Here is a 16,725-nt window from a genome sequence, read left to right as displayed (position 1 = left end):
CAAACATAGAAACACAAGATTTATACCCAAATCAACTCATATATATGTAAATTAAGTCATAAACAAAGTCATCAAACCCAAGGCTTCATCCTAGCCTTGGCACAAGAGATTTAGTTACACATAATGAGAGAAAAACACAAAAGGAGAGATGAGAAAATCATGAATAAACCCAATTAGTTGAGTAGATCCAAGTTGAGCTGAAGAATCTCTCCTCCTAGCTCCAAGAATCGCCTTCCCCCTCTGGTTTCGCTCCCCAGAAAATCAGTTCTAGGTTCAAAAGTGTCCTGCGGCTCGGCAAGTTCGCGAATTAAAACATCCCAAAAAACTGTCTTGTGCGCCTAGGCGCGTTGTATTCACGCCTAGGCGCACCACGCCTAGGCGCACGCCTAGGCGCACGCCTAGGCGCAATCCTAGGCGTGCACAACTTCAAATTCACGCCCCAACTCGCTGGACTGGGCGTGCACAAGTGATACTGGGCGTGCACAAATATTGCGCCTAGGCGTGGAATGCTTCCAAAATCTCCATACGACGTCCGATTTGCACGATTTTAGCGTCTACGGAAAGCTTGAGATGTCTAGTTTCCAATGCCTTTTATTTCGCTTGATTCCGATAACGTGACAAAAAGTTATAAGTATTTGAACACACGAAGGTCGGTGGACATTTTCTTCAGTTCAGCCCTTTTTTCATCACTTTTCATCCAAACCGCAATCAACCTATCAAAAAATACAAATCAAAACATAAATACACTCATTATTTATTTAAATGAAGCTTAAGAGGGGGAGATTCCTACCAAAAACAATAAGTATTATCACACCTATCATGCACTACCATCGTGGGCCTAGCTCACGGCTTTCGTTTGGATCTTTTGTAATGAGCATGCTTTACTTTGCTTTCAATAGATTTTATAGTATGGCGATTGCATGTTCTATCTTTGTTCACATTTCCTTTTCCATGAAATGAAAATCTCTTGATAGTCATCCATATTCATGTTTCTTCATTTCCATTCAAGTGTTATTCTCCATTCTCAAAACCACTTTCATTCATTTCTTTAACAGGATTGAAAATGATGATAATAAAGAGGACGAACTTAATGACCCAGATTTTGATGCACCCATTAGCAATGTTGAATCTGACTATGAAATAGACGAAGAAATGGAGATTTTTCCTGAGATATTAAGACAAGTCAATCAAGAAGAGAAAATAATACAGCCGCATCAAGAGTTAACTGAAGTCGTGAATTTGGGAACTGAAACGGAGAAAAAGGAAGTCAAGATAGGAGCTGCCTTTGAAGGAGAAAGCAAAAAGAAGTTGATAGATTTATTGCATAGTTACCAGGATGTCTTTGCATGGTCTTATCAGGACATGCCGGGTCTTGATACAAACATTGTTGTTCATAAGTTGCCATTAATTCCAGAATGTACCCCTGTGAAACAAAAATTGAGGAGAATGAAAGTAGACATGTTGTTGAAGATAAGAGATGAAGTGAAGAAGCAGTTTGATGCTGGTTTCTTGGCAGTGGCTCGATATCCAAAATGGGTGGCGAATATTGTACCTGTCCCCAAAAAAGATGGCAAAGTTCGGATGTGTGTCGACTATAGAGACCTTAATCGCGCAAGCCCAAAGGATAACTTCCCTCTTCCTCACATTGATGTTTTAGTGGATAATACAGCCAGACATTCTACCTTCTCTTTCATGGATGGATTTTCGGGTTACAATCAGATCAAGATGGCACCAGAAGATCGCGAGAAAACAACTTTTATTACTCTATGGGGAACCTTCTGTTATAAAGTCATGCCTTTTGGTTTGAAGAATGCCGGTGCCACTTATCAAAGGGCCATGGTCACTTTGTTTCATGATATGATGCATAAAGAAGTTGAAGTATATGTCGATGATATGATAGCAAAATCCAAAGAAGGTGAAGATCATATTGTGAATCTCTAGAAGTTGTTTGATCGATTAAGGAAGCATCAATTGAAGTTGAATCCAGCTAAGTGCACATTTGGGGCAACCTCGGGGAAGTTGTTAGGTTTCATTGTAAGCAGGAAAGGAATCGAAGTAGATCCTGATAAACTGAAGGCGATCTTGGAGATGTCACCCCCTCGGACAGAAAAGGAGGTTAGGGGTTTCTTGGGAAGATTGAATTACATTGCCAGATTCATTTCACAGTTGACGGCTACTTGTGAACCTATCTTTAAATTGTTGCGTAAAAGTAACTCTACTGAGTGGAATAAAGATTGTCAGGTAGCCTTCGAAAAGATCAAGCAATACTTGAAAAGTCCTCCAGTGTTGATGCCTCCTGTGGCTGGCAGGCCGCTTATTCTCTATTTGACTGTCTCAGATAGTTCGATGGGATGTGTGCTCGGACAACATGACTCATCAGGAAGGATAGAGCATGCCATTTATTTCTTAAGCAAAAAGTTTACCAGTTGTGAAGCAAATTATTCGATGTTAGAGAAGACTTGTTGCTCGTTGGTTTGGGCTGCGCATCGACTTAGACAATACATGCTTTATCACACTACATGGTTGATTTCCAGGATGGATCCTATCAAGTACATTTTTGAGAAACCTTCTCTTTCAGGGAGGATAGCTAAATGGCAAATGTTATTATCAGAATATGATATTTTATATGTCACACAGAAGGCAACCAAGGGGAGTGCAATAGCAGATTATTTGGCAGAGGGAGCGATTGATGATACTCAAACTATGGATTTGAAATTTCCAGATATTGATGTCATGACTGTGTCGATAGAAGAAGAGAATCAAAAGAATTTGGCAAAATGGACTATGTTGTTTGATGGCGCTTCTAATATTATAGGATGCGGAATTGGTGCAGTGTTAATATCACCTGAAGAGAAGGTTATACCGTTTACAGCTAAGTTGTATTTCGAATGTACCAACAATGTGGCTGAGTATGAAGCATGTACGATGGGAATTCAAGCTGCCATTGATATGGGGATTAGGAGGCTACAGGTCTATGGTGATTCACAGTTGGTGATTAGGCAATTGAATGACGAATGGGAAACCAAAGATGACAAGCTTATTCCATATTACCAGCATATCAAAAAATTAATCAAGTTTTTTGATTGGGTGGAGCTGGATTATATCCCAAGGGGAGAAAATCAAATAGCAGATGCTCTGGCAACTCTGGCAGCAATGTTTGATGTAGACCCAAAAGGGGAAGTGCAGGTGATTAAAATCGAGAAACGAGAAGTTCGAGGTTACTGTTTAAATTTGGAGGGAGAGCCTGATGGTAAACCGTGGTATCATGATATTCAACAGTACATTGAGAAGAAGGAATATCCATCAGGAGCATCAGAAAATGATAAGCGTACCATCAGGAGATTGGCGGGATCTTTCTTCTTGAGTGGAAATGTTCTTTATAAAAGGAATGATGGGATAGTTTTCTTACGATGTGTTGATATTGCTGAGGCTAAGCAAATCATGGAGGAAATTCATGAAGGGATATGTGGGACTCATTCTAGTGGATATGCAATGGCAAGGAAGATTATACGTGCAGGGTATTATTGGTTAACCATGGAGAGGGATTGTATAAGTTATGCAAATAGATGCCACAAGTGTCAGATTAATGCAGACAGGACACATGTTCCCGTTAATCCATTACATGTGTTGACGTCACCATGGCCTTTCTCTATGTGGGGATTAGATGTCATCGGTTCAATTGAGCCAAAGGCTTCTAATGGGCATCGTTTCATTTTGGTTGCCATTGATTATTTTACCAAATGGGTGGAGGCTGCTTCATATTCTAATGTGACGAGTAGCGTGGTTGTTCGGTTTTTGAGGAAAGAGATTGTTTGTCGATATGGAGTCCCGGAAAGAATTATTACTGATAATGGCACGAATTTCAATAGCAAAATGGTGAAAGGTTTTTGTGACCAGTTCAAAATTCGTCATCATAATTCGACGCCATACCGACCAAAAATGAATGGGGCTGTTGAGGCGGCGAATAAGAATATCAAGAAGATCATCAGGAAGATGACAGAGAATTACAAAGATTGGCATGAGAAGCTCCCTTTTGCTCTATATGGTTATCGGACATCAATACGCACATCTACCGGGGAGACTCCTTTCTCTTTGGTGTATGGTATGGAAGCAGTTTTGCCTATCGAAGTGGAGATTCCATCCCTTCGAGTAGTTCTGGAGGCAGGTTTGGAAGAATCAGAATGGACTCGAACGAGATATGAGCAGTTGAATTTGATAGAAGAACGAAGATTAAGAGCAATTTGCAAAGGGCAATTGTATCAAAGAAGATTGATGAAAGCACATAATAAGAAAGTTCGGCCTCGCAGCTTCAGGGGGGGAGAGTTAGTGTTGAAGATGATTTTGCCACCTCAAAAGGATCACCGAGGGAAGTGGACACCGAATTATGAGGGACCATATGTGGTGAAAAAAGCTTTTGAAGGAGGAGCATTAATATTGACAAGAATGGATGGAGAAGAATTGCCTAATCCGGTGAATGCAGACGCCATCAAAAAGTATTACCCCTAGCAAAAAAAAAAAAAAAAAAAAAAAAAAAATCGCTAGATTGAAAACCCGAAAGGGCGATCTAGGCAAAAATTAGAGTAAAAAGCTCGCTAGATTGAAAACCCGAAAGGGCGGTCTAGGCAAAAATTAGAGCAATAAAAATCCCGCTGGAGTGAAAATCCCCCGTGGACGCTTCAGGCAAAAATTAGGGAAAGAAGAAAAGTCTCTACTATAGTGAAAACCCTTCATGGGAGCTTCAAATAATATTGAGATCAGAAGGGTGTGGTGAAAGCAACTAAGGGGAATGAGGCAGAGGCCTTTCGAGGATTTGAGATGAATATAAGGAAATACAATGAATGACAGATGGCGAGGCTGTACACAGGTGAATTGGCTATGTTCAGGGGTATGCATGATGAGGCTGCGAAGGAGACGAGTGATATGGAAGTAGTCAGATTCAATAATTGCAAAATGGGGGCACACAAAACTGGGGCAGTTTTGTGCGGAATCGGAATTATTTCATTCATATCTTGCAAAGATTTCTGCTATTTCCTTTGTTTCTAACCTTCTGGAATCATATACGTACCTCGTCAGTTTCTCTTGTTATCTATCCATTTTAATAAAATGCTCTGAGGTCATTCATTTCTGAGTTCCTAATTCATTGATTGTTTTCATCAAAATTTTGATTGCTTGCGCAAAATTCTCATATAGTACAAGCATCGCCATGCTATTGAATTTATTTGAAATTGAGTAAAGTAATAAAAGAATTATGACAAGTGCATTAGGATATTGTTCTTCACAGGGACTTGAAAGATTTTGGTGTTCTTGGCTATGACGGAGCTAAAGGAAATTAAATGACGCTAAAAGGCATGGGGGAGTCGGAGAGATTGTGGTGTTCTTAACTCTAGGAGGGCTAAAAGAAATTAAATGGCGTTAAAAGGCATTAGTGGAGGCCAGGGAGATTTTGTTTAGCATTAAAGATACGTCGGATTTGATGGAAATCAGATGTAAACAGTAAATCGATGGGAAGATCAGACAAAAGAGAATGAAAGATACAAGAATAAGGGTAACATGGCAGATTGAAGATAGGATGGAATCAAAAGATGCAGTCTTCTCATGAGGGATAATGGCAGGATGATAGGGGTGATGGTGCTGACGACAATTAACCGAAGTCGAATTTTCAAAATGAAAAAAATAAAATACAATTTCTCTTCATACATTCATACACTCATGGATATTTTCTTGCATAAAGTTCACACAAACATTTGGCCAAGCCGGGAATGGCCTCATGATCCCGTGCCCTTTATTTTTCTGCTCCAACATTTGGCCAAGCCGGGAATGGCCTCGTGATCCCGTGCCCTTTATTTTTCTACCACAAACATTTGGCCAAGCCGGGAATCGCCTCATGATCCCGTGCCCTTTATTTTTCTGCTCCAACATTTGGCCAAGCCGGGAATGGCCTCGTGATCCCGTGCCCTTTATTTTTCTACCACCAACATTTGGCCAAGCCGGGAATGGCCTCGTGATCCCGTGCCCTTTATTTTTCTGCACCAACATTTGGCCAAGCCGGGAATGGCCTCGTGATCCCGTGCCCTTTATTTTTCTGCACAAACATTTGGCCAAGCCGGGAATGGCCTCGTGATCCCGTGCCCTTTATTTTTCTGCACCAACATTTGGCCAAGCCGGGAATGGCCTCGTGATCCCGTGCCCCTTTATTTTCTTGCACAAACAGTTGGCCAAGCCGGGAATGGCCTTGTGATCCCGTGCCCCTTTATTTTCTTGAACAAACATTTGGCCAAACCAGGAATGGCCATAGTGATCCCGTGTATTTCAATTCTCGTACGAAACTCGGTTGACTACGCCTTTGTTTGCCTTTTATTTCATAAAGGACATACAAAGGGGGGCAGCTATAGTAACCGGATTTCGTCCGATCCGAAAAAGAAAAAAATAGGAAAAGAACACAAAAAATGCAAAAGCTCATTTCTTTGACCTATAAGCACATAGATATTCATAATCCCTTTCTTGGATCCTTAAATACTCAAATCTTGACCCAATAAGATCAAATCTTAGAAAATATCTAAAAATAAGAGAATTGTTTTAATCTTTTTATTGTTTTTGCTAGAAGAATGGAAAAGTAAAAAATAAGAAAGAAAAAGCCAAGAATAAAAAGAAGGAGACAAAGAGAGAAATGTGGCACAAATTGGGGAAAGAATAAAAAGAAAGAGACAAAGAGAGAAATGTGGCACAAATTAGGGAAAGAAAAAGAATAAAAAGAAAGAGACAAAGAGAGAAATGTGGCACAAATTGGGGAAAGAAAAAGAATAAAAAGAAGGAGACAAAGAGAGAAATGTGGCACAAATTGGGGAAAGAAAAAGAATAAGAAGAGGGGAGAAGAGACTTTGGGGAGGAAAAAAAACAAAAAAAAAGAAGAGAGGAAGAGAGGAGGCGTGAGAGAGAGGAAGAAAGGAGGAGACTTTGGTTTTTTTTGGTGAAGCAAAAACAAAAGAGAAAGAAGAAAGGAGGAGATTGGGAGAGAGCAACCGAGCAAAAGAAGAGAAGAAGTTTGGTTTTCTTTGTCTCCTTGAGAAGGTAATGACTCGAATTCCTTGATTCAAATTTGGTTTTATTCTATGTGTTTGTTCGGACTCGTTGCCAATATGTTTACGTTATTGTTCAAACCTTTTGCTCGTAGATTTGGTTCATGATGTGGCTTTTTGTTTTGTTCGATATTGATGATGATTGACTAAGGTTATTCCTTGTTTTTACCCTGCTAGTTGTAATAGATTTGCTGGTTTTTGTGCCGGATTTGGTCTTGTAATTTTCAAGTTCTATATAGAATGATAATCGGTGGTATTGGTACTGGATTTGGACTTGGTTTTGCAATACTGGATTTGGATTTGACTCATTCATAATCAGTCAATATGGCATGCTAATATACTGAATATATTTGTTGTTTGTTTGAGTATATTTTGATGTCCGGTTTGAGTATAATTGATGTTTTGTATATATGTTTTTTTTGTTCAAAACCCGGCAACATTAGGAATCAGTTGTATAGGTTTTTTTAGAGATTTATGTTTATATGTGTACGGTATGTGTGTATTTATACATGGTTTGGATGTGTGTATATGCATATATTGTATATATGTTTATATGTATATGTAAATCTTTAAGTATGTGTTTGGTTTGATATTATATTTGAATACCCATATTGACCCCCATTTTTGTGTTTATTTGTTGGGTTTGGATTGAGTTGAACATCATTTGGGCCGGGATCAAGGAGAGCTTGAATAATTTTAGGATTTTGCTTAAGATATTCTTTATTCTTTGTTTAAGTATGTATATTTGGCCCTTATGTTGAGTATATCACCCCCATTAACATGTATAACTTGGACATTAATTATTTGGATTTTTATTTATTTATTATAAGTATATGAGTTTAAAATTGAATATAGGTCATTTCAATTAAAGAAATCATAAGTTGATTTCCTTTATTTGAATTATGAACCTTATTTGATTTCATTTATGAATTTGCCATAAGTTGGCAATAATAGGTTAAATTGATAGATGACACTTTTCCAAATAATCATTTATACCATAAGTTGATATTTAAAATTAAACCTACCAAAAGTTGGTAGGTCATTTTATCATTTATGCCATAAGTTGGTATTTAAAATTAAACCTACCAAAAGTTGGTAGGACATTTTATCATTAACACCATAAGTTGGTGTTTAAAATTAAACCTACCAAAAGTTGGTAGGACATTTTATCATTAACACCGTAAGTTAGTGTTTAAAATTAAACCTACCAAAAGTTGGTAGGACATTTTATCATTAACACCATAAGTTGGTGTTTTAAATTAAATATACCAAAAGTTGGTAGTGTGTCCCCAAATAAAAACTATCATAAGTTTTAGTAATATTACAATTTCTTTTAATGCTATCATAAGTTGATAGTATTCTTACAAATCTTTTCCCAAAACTATCATAAGTTGATAGTGTTATTTCAAACCTATTTCCAAATAAAAACCATCATAAATTGATAGTAATATTCCAAGCTTTTTTTCAAACACTATCATAAGTTGATAAGTGTGTTGAAAGTAATAATTCAAACTTTAACAATTATATCTTGCAAAGAGCAAGTATCCATAAGATAGCCATGAAATTAATTAGGGTAACCGTTTTCAAACGGGAGTTGTGGGGTGCCTAACACCTTCCCCACACTCAATCGATCCCCGTACCCTTTTCTCTGGTTCGCAGGTCTTTTCGGTGTCCAATTGCACCTTAAATCAATTGGTGGCGACTCTAAACATTTTTCATCCTCAAACGCCGGTCCGCGTCGTGACCCCGATTGCGACAAATGCGTTCAGATGGGGGATCCATTGCAGCTGATAAGGTGGTCCGCTACTCCCAATATTAGACCATTTCCTAATAGTACATGATTTGGAGTAGCTGGTGGCTTTGGAAAGGGAATTTTGGGATCATGTGAGAGGACCAAAGCTGCAATCTAACAAAGATTAATTAGTGGATAGACCTCGAATCCACCTCTTTTCCTTTGAAGATTGCATCATTTCTTTCCTTCCATACAGACCACACAATCACATAAAATAACATATTCCAAAGAACCCCATTGCTCAAACATACAAGAAGTCACCAGATTGGGACCGAGAACCCCCCAATCATCCTCAATTGACCATATTCTTAAGTTGGACCTCCAATGATTCATGCCTCCCTTGCCTAAATCATTGCTAACACAAATTGGGGACGTGGTGTTTGAACTACTGACCTCATAATTAAGAGGATGGTGTGCTATCATTTTAAGAAGGGTAAAACTCTTTAATGTACAAATTTCCCCTCACAAAAGTGCTATTCAACTAAAAAGAAAGATAAGAGGGGGAAGGGCGAGGGAAACATGTCTGCAAGGCCCATGACACGTAAATAAGAGAGAGAAAGAAGGAGAACAAGAAAAGGAGAAAAATAGAAGAGAGAGAGAAACATGTGGCATTCTTTGATCACTATTTATCAATTTAGACACACACCAAATATGATTCTACATGTTTTGGAGTGTCAAATGTTGCCCATTGTGAGCAACTAACACTACATTTCATCATAAAATTATGATTCAAGCATTCCAAACTCTAGTCATTGTGGATGCTCTTAACATCCACAATTGAAATAATTTGGAGTGCTTCGCATGGTGTTCTTAATGTATAAAGCGTTAAATGCTAGATGTCCACAATCAACATCTTTTGACCAGGAGTGATAGGGATCCCAATCATCTTGTGATTAACATGTCACTCTTTGATTTAATCACTAGGTTTTATGAGTCCCTATACTTATATCAATCAAGAGACAAGATGATTGAGATCCTATTTATTGGGACCTCTAACATTTTTGTCATTTGAAACTTTAAAATCTTCATAAATTTAACTGATACTCTATGTTCGGAGTAGTGTTTGGGAGAGAAAAGTGGATGTTGTGGGACCCACACAATTAATATGTAAAAATAGATATGATGGATGGGAAGAGGAGATGATGGAGAGGGAGAGAAGGAGGAAAGTAGTATAGACTATAGAGTGTGAGTGTTATCTTAAGTGTGCCATGAGTGTATTGGAATGTAACTCTTGTTAAATGAATTGTTACACAAGAATTGATGTATTTGGAGTGTAAATGCTCTTAACATGGATTGTGTGCCATTTCAAGAGAAAAAAAATATAGATGGGCTGGGCTTTAATTTCTTAGAAGATCAAATCCGTACCAAAGCCCAATATGAGCGAATTTCACTGTTTGGGCTTTGAAAAAGTCCAGACCAACATGAGCGAATTTCAGTTTCTTTGAAGCCCAAATTTGTACCAAATGGTCCAAATCCCAATTAAGTCAGCTTTCTTTTATCCTTTTTTAAAGCAGTTTTTTTTTAATTAATTAAAAAAAAAACTTCTGTTTGATAACTCCGCTATTTAGTTTTTTTTTATTTTTTATTTTTTATAATTCTGTTATTGAGCCTCTTGACAAGAGCAGATGGTGGGGGCATTAATGTTGTGCACACGAGTGCATCTCTGGAGCAGGCTTTTAACAAAGTTTACACAGACAGGCCAGGTGGGTCACGTGCTGCCTAAAAGGCATTTCAGTTTTTTGAATTTTTTTTTATTTGTATTGACTCCTAAATATTTACATTGCATAATGCATAGTCGAACCTGAATATGTTACAGAATCCACCACTGACACTACAAACTAATATTATCCTTTGGGCCCGAACCCGTACATTTTGTTATTCTGAGTCGTCACCTATGATACTTAAGCTCAGAAAATGTCTATCAGAGGTTGGAGATTTGGCCCTCACACAACAATATTGTTCCCCTGAGTTCTAGTTCATTGCTTTTTTGAACCCTCACCGTCTCACGGATTTGTTGGCTATTTGTTCAGATCTCATTTGTGTGAGAGGGAATATAATCTTTACATCGGTTGGATTATATGCCAATCCGATCTGAGATTTTTAGTCTCGACAGAATCCCCAAACTGAATCATTTATCATCTTTCCCGAACCAACTTGATCATCCCGGAACAACTTCTGAAAAGCCTAATTTAAGTGTGGCATTACCAACTTTTGGGAAGAGAGATGCAAAGATAATGTACTGATAATTAAAAAAAGATCTTGCATTGGATACTCTCCTAATCCTCTAGACTCCTAAATTGTTTTCCATCAACATCATCTAGAACTTTGTATGTGTTGATTAATTAGCAAGTTTATTTCTAGAAAGATAAGGGCAATAATTCCATGCCTTTGAGCAAGGCACAAATTGATTATATATTATATTATTTGGGTCACCAGTTCATGATGATATTAACAAGATTAGACACTTAACATCACTTTGGTAAGAGTTTAATCACACTTTTAATCACCCAAAAATATATATATATACACATATGCTTGTGTATCTATAAAGGAAAAAAATAATTAAAGATCGATGCTTATCTAAAAAAATATGAAAGAAAGGAGCTAGACTACTATTTTACTTTAGCTATATCTATGTATCAAATTGTAGGATGACAGGGGTTGTTGTAGAAAAAACTACACCAAAGTCCGTCGTAATTTCATTATAGGGCTCAAAAAAATTTTAAAAAAAATTATGCGTATAGTTTGGTTGGTTTTGCGAACCCAATAATATATTTTTTTATTCGAAATAAAAATTAATCCAAGAGGCTCGATAAGTACAATATTTTAGATTTCGAACCCAAAAACTTATTGTTAGACTTTAAAGTTCTAATATCACGTGAAACAACAATTCTTCTAAAAGCTCAAGCTTATTGGAGATGGAGATGAATCTTTTATCTTTTAGTATTGTTAGTGTGATATATACAAGACTAGGACTTTGATTATAATTAATAATGGCATGTTGGGTCCATTGGCCTTGTGTACGGTAACCCTAACTGTCCTACACAACATGGTTTTTGGTCATCACATACAGCACACATTTTGCTTACTCTCTTGATTTTGAGGTCATCAATATATATATATGTGTGTGATCAAACATATGCACACCCTTTGTATTAAGACAAATTTGGAAGAAGAAGCGAAGAAGTTTCAATGAACCCAATCCACAAGAACTGGTTAGTGGTCCTTATTGGCCTTAAATGATCAATAATTTGCACCATATTAATCCATATATATATGTATGTATGTATACATGTATGTATATATGGTACTTTCATATTTGCCAGAGATTTTTGCTTGGTTGGTGAGAAACATGACCCCCCACCACCAGTGCTTACTGGCAACAATGTATAGAGTTGGATTGGTTAGTTGAAGAAGTGTTCATGATTATTAACTTGTCATTTTCATTAGTTCTAGGAAATTTTTGAATTTTTACCAATTAGGGTTTAAGACCAATCATATCAACCGATCGAATCAACCCAATAGATTAACTTGTTCGGCGAAAACAAATTTATTCATTTAATGAGAAAAACGTGATACACCCTTGTTAACTAGGAAAAGATAAGTCTTAATTTTGCTGATCTCTTGTTTGTTGTGAAAAAAGTGGGGGGAAAAAAGATGCTTTTTGTTGTTTTTGTAGAATGAAAGCACTAAACAAAGTGATTGAAAGATTGCGGAGAAGTGAAATGAATAACATTTCAAGGTCTTTTCTCTTTATCATTTTCAAAGTATCGATTTGTTGAGTCTGATACAACTCAACTCACAAATACGAAAAAATGCTAATATCCCACATTTATTTGGAATGCTCAAACCGTGTGATTTATAGGAGAATCCATGAGCCTATCATACTAACATACATTTTTTCTAAATCTAAGTACCATTAACTAATAAGACGGATCGGGACGAACAAAGCTGTGAGGGCTCGATGTATCCACGAAAATCGATAAATTTAAAGCCAACAATATCTTTGAAAGGCTGAGATTTTCAACATTTTTTTGCATTCGTGTTGGGTGTGAATTTACTAGTTTATGTTTCTCTATAATGTTAATATCCCACATTTATTTGGAATGTCCAAACCGTATGATTTATAGGAGAACCCATGACCCTACCATACTGAGAGACCTTTTTCCTAAGTCTAAGTACCATTAACTAGTAAGACGGATCGAGACGAACAAAACCGTGTGGGCTAGATGTATCCTCGAGAATCGATAAATTTAAAGTCAACATTAGTAAGACGGATTAGAACTAACTAAACCGTGCGGACTCGATGTATCTTCGAGAATCGATAAATTCAAAACCAACAAGATCTTTGAAAGGCAGAGATTTTCAACATTTTTTTTGCGTTCTTGTTGGGTGTGAATTTACTAGTTTATGTTTCTCTATATTCTCTTTCTTTTCTACTTCTTCTCAAGTATATATATATAATCTAGAGATATAGGTTTCCAAGTCAACGATGTTGGCCATGTACATATGATTACTATCAGTAGTAGTCGATCAAAAATTTAACACTTTGGTGAAAAAGCTAGTTTGGATTTTTGTTATCATGTCAGATCCTGCTACATTTTGACTTAATTAGCTGCTTTATGTGCGCCCCTACCTGTCTCTTATATATGTATATCTATAATGATTCATCTTTGCAATTATTTGGTACTAGCTGTGAAGTTTGAACATACACCCAATTTCTACTTCCAAAGCATTTGGTTGTATTAGGGTTTTGCAATCTAGCAAGTTCAAGAAGAGAGGCCCCCCCCTCCATAATTCTTGTAGTCATTGGCATGCCATGAACTGGCATTGTCTTTGTAAAACATCAAGAAACTTTATTGACGGTGTGTCTTACAAGGATAAGATGTGTGTATAACCAAGAACGATGACACCATACAAATTTATCATTTGAATATCCGATATGTATCTAAATTTAGACTATCAAATCCGTGTATACAGACGTTTCTCACCTAACGACTCATGCATTACAAATACTTGTTTAGAGTTTCGAATTAACATCGATATGAGAGATATTTTGAGATGGGTAGTCATTATTTTTAATCTAATGACAGTCTATGCTGAGGTTGAGGGCCATGTGCTGAACAGTAGAAAGGGCCAAGGGCCTCAATTCCCATGAGAAGAAAATTTTGGAGTCTACTTTTTCCTCCTTTTTGCATTTCTTAATTCACCTTTGTGTTTGGCTTTAACAATTCACTGTGTGAATAAGAAAGAATGTTGAATATCTCACAGTTTGAACTACTATTCACATTTAACAAACCAATCAAACCATTTAAAGAAAACAGAAAAAGAGTTGGAGAAGAGGGAGATCTAATCAATTGATTCTTGAATTCAATATCCTAAACCCAAAAACCATTGATTTACATTGATGAACTAGAGAATGAAGCCATTAGCAATGGCTTGATTAGTTTTCAAATTAGTAGTTTCATACACTGGAAGCTCTTCTCTGTACCTACCAATCCCAATTAGATGATCAAGCTCAAACAGATCAGAACTCGAACAGCTCTCGGCATCATCATCATCATCATCTTCTTCTTCTTCATCTTCAATGTAGTTGTCAAATCTTCTCAAATCAAGTTCATTCACAGTTTTCTTCTGATAACTTGTCAAGTAATCCCTTCCCTTCGTGAGAATCTCTTCTTTCACTGCAGAACTTTTAACAATCTTTGGCATCAAACTTGGATCATCTTCATAGATACATTTGTGACCACAAGGCCTACAATCCTCACCCACAATGACACTCACAGGGTAGAATCTGACCGATCTCTTCGTGCCGTTACCACTTAATTTAGATGGCGTCTTGCTCAAGCAAGACCTCGAAAATGAAGTGGTCGATGAACATGTGGATTTTGGCTTACAATGATCATCGTCGAAACCCACATCCTCCATTGCTGCTTCAACAGAACACATCTTCACCTTCTTTGCACTCCCCGAATTGAAAATCGAATGCAAGAAACTCGATATCCGACCTCCTGGTGATATGGGCTGCTTTACTTTCTTCAATTCACCATAGATTTTCAATGCTCTCAGTTTAGTCTTCGTGAACCCTCCTCCGCCTTCATGCTGCTGCTTTGTCTGCTTATTATCTCCATTCATTCTGTTCTCAATTTGCATTCTTTGTGCGGATGAAGACGATGATCTTGATTTTCGCTGACAATAACTCGACCCGGCTTCGCTAGACGAGAGCACACCTCCTCCAGAGCTAGAATCTGAAGAGCTGGAGGCATAATTATATACAACAGAACCACAATTAGTACTCCTCTTCTCCATCCAACTCTCGATCATAATAGCCCGTCCAAGATTCGATCTTTTTCTATCTTCAGCGCAGATTGCACTAGCCTTCTTCACTGTAATTTTTTCTCTACAAAGGGTACTGAATTCCCGGTCTCCTTCTTCTACTTGGCCATTGGATTCGCCATCGATGGAACGGTAGATGGAGTCGAGAAGAGAGGAGGAGAAAGAAGGGGTTCTTCTTCTATGAGACTTGGACATATTATCTCTCTTGGACATTTCAACAAACACCCAATGTGCATAAGGGTTTTATAAGAGGAAGGCAGCCGACGGGAGAGGATTAGTTTAAGGAGTGAGTGTCTGTTAAGGGAATGTCAAAAGCTGCACAACATGTGAAGGAGTTGCAGAACATGGAGTGTTGTGGGTGTGCTGTTGTTGCTTTGTGTGGAAATGTGAGCTTGTTTTGTGTACGGTAATGAATAAAAATGCAAGAACAGAGAGTGAGTGAGTGAGCATAGAGACAGAGAGAGGGACAACACGTTTACACGCTTGGATTTGGACTGGAAAATGAAGAAAAAAAGGGGAGAAAAAGAGAGAGGAGATTCAAAGGGGGGAAGGTGCCGCGCGTGCGGGTAAATGATAGTTATAAGCATCTCTCTGCCTGCCAGCTTGTCAGTCTCACTTTCTTACCACTTTACTGTCTTCTCATAGGAGGAGTTCAAAGATTCTCTCTATTGGATTGAAATATCTAAATACCCATTTTTATTTTTATTTTTTTTCTCAAACCACACAAAATGGTTTCTTCAGTTCCACTTCAATATGTGACTGTGAGGAACCAGACACATACTAAGCTGTGGATGTCAACGTGTGTGTTTGGTAGAGCGGTTATGTTGATTTTCAACGCTAATTATTAAACCATGGAAAAAAAAATTGTGCTTAAAACTGTGAGATATTTGATAAAACTGTTAAAAGTTAAGTTGTGCAAAATATATTTTGTTTGTATTTTTTAAAATTTTACTTATTTCATTTATTTAATTATAATTATAATTATAATATATTTTGTATTTATTTTTTAATTCTATTATAATATTTCTAATTTAGGGACAATTTATTAAAAAATAAATCTATGAATTTATTAAGTCTAAATATAATATATTTTTATTAAGTCTAAATATAATATAAATATACATTATTTAATATATAAAAAAGCAAAACTGCATCCCATTCACAATCAATTTAAGTCTAAATATATATATACAATATTTAATATAAAGTAATGGGACCCACGTTAAAAAATTTTAAAATAATCCTACAGCATTTTGGCGTGGGACCCACGCCAAACATCTTAACCGCTCAAGAAAAAGCTCCTAAAGAGATATATTTCTAAAAAATAAACTTACTTATAAGCTGCTAAAAATAAGTCATGTTATAAGTTGTCGGGTGTTTTGTGATATTTCCAAAAGTAATAGGAGGTGCTCCAATTGACATATTAGAGTTTAGAAGTTATAAATTAGAAATTAGGGTTTAGGGTTTAGATTTAGGGCTTAATTTTTAACGTTTAGGGTTTAGAGTTTAAAATTTAGGGTT

At 36.9% G+C, this 16,725-nt stretch overlaps 1 protein-coding gene across 1 annotated transcript; it reads right to left on the bottom strand.

The window, feature by feature from the left end:
- Nucleotides 1-14,124: 14,124 nt before the first annotated feature.
- On the bottom strand, nucleotides 14,125-15,834 carry LOC119992897 (protein BIG GRAIN 1-like B). The gene has a single exon (XM_038839718.1). The coding sequence runs from the start codon at nucleotides 15,415-15,417 to the stop codon at nucleotides 14,281-14,283; it is 1,137 nt and encodes a 378-aa protein (XP_038695646.1). The 5' UTR covers nucleotides 15,418-15,834; the 3' UTR covers nucleotides 14,125-14,280.
- Nucleotides 15,835-16,725: the final 891 nt, after the last annotated feature.

Source organism: Tripterygium wilfordii, chromosome 23 (genome assembly GCF_013401445.1).
Source record: "Tripterygium wilfordii isolate XIE 37 chromosome 23, ASM1340144v1, whole genome shotgun sequence".
NCBI lineage: Eukaryota > Viridiplantae > Streptophyta > Magnoliopsida > Celastrales > Celastraceae > Tripterygium > Tripterygium wilfordii.
Note: the sequence above shows the minus strand (reverse complement) of the source record. Positions and strands in the feature narration are given on the sequence as shown.

What these genes read in the sequence shown, in the direction of transcription:
- LOC119992897 (XM_038839718.1), bottom strand. Translation starts at nt 15,417, where the DNA reads ATGTCCAAGAGAGATAATATGTCCAAGTCTCATAGAAGAAGAACCCCT.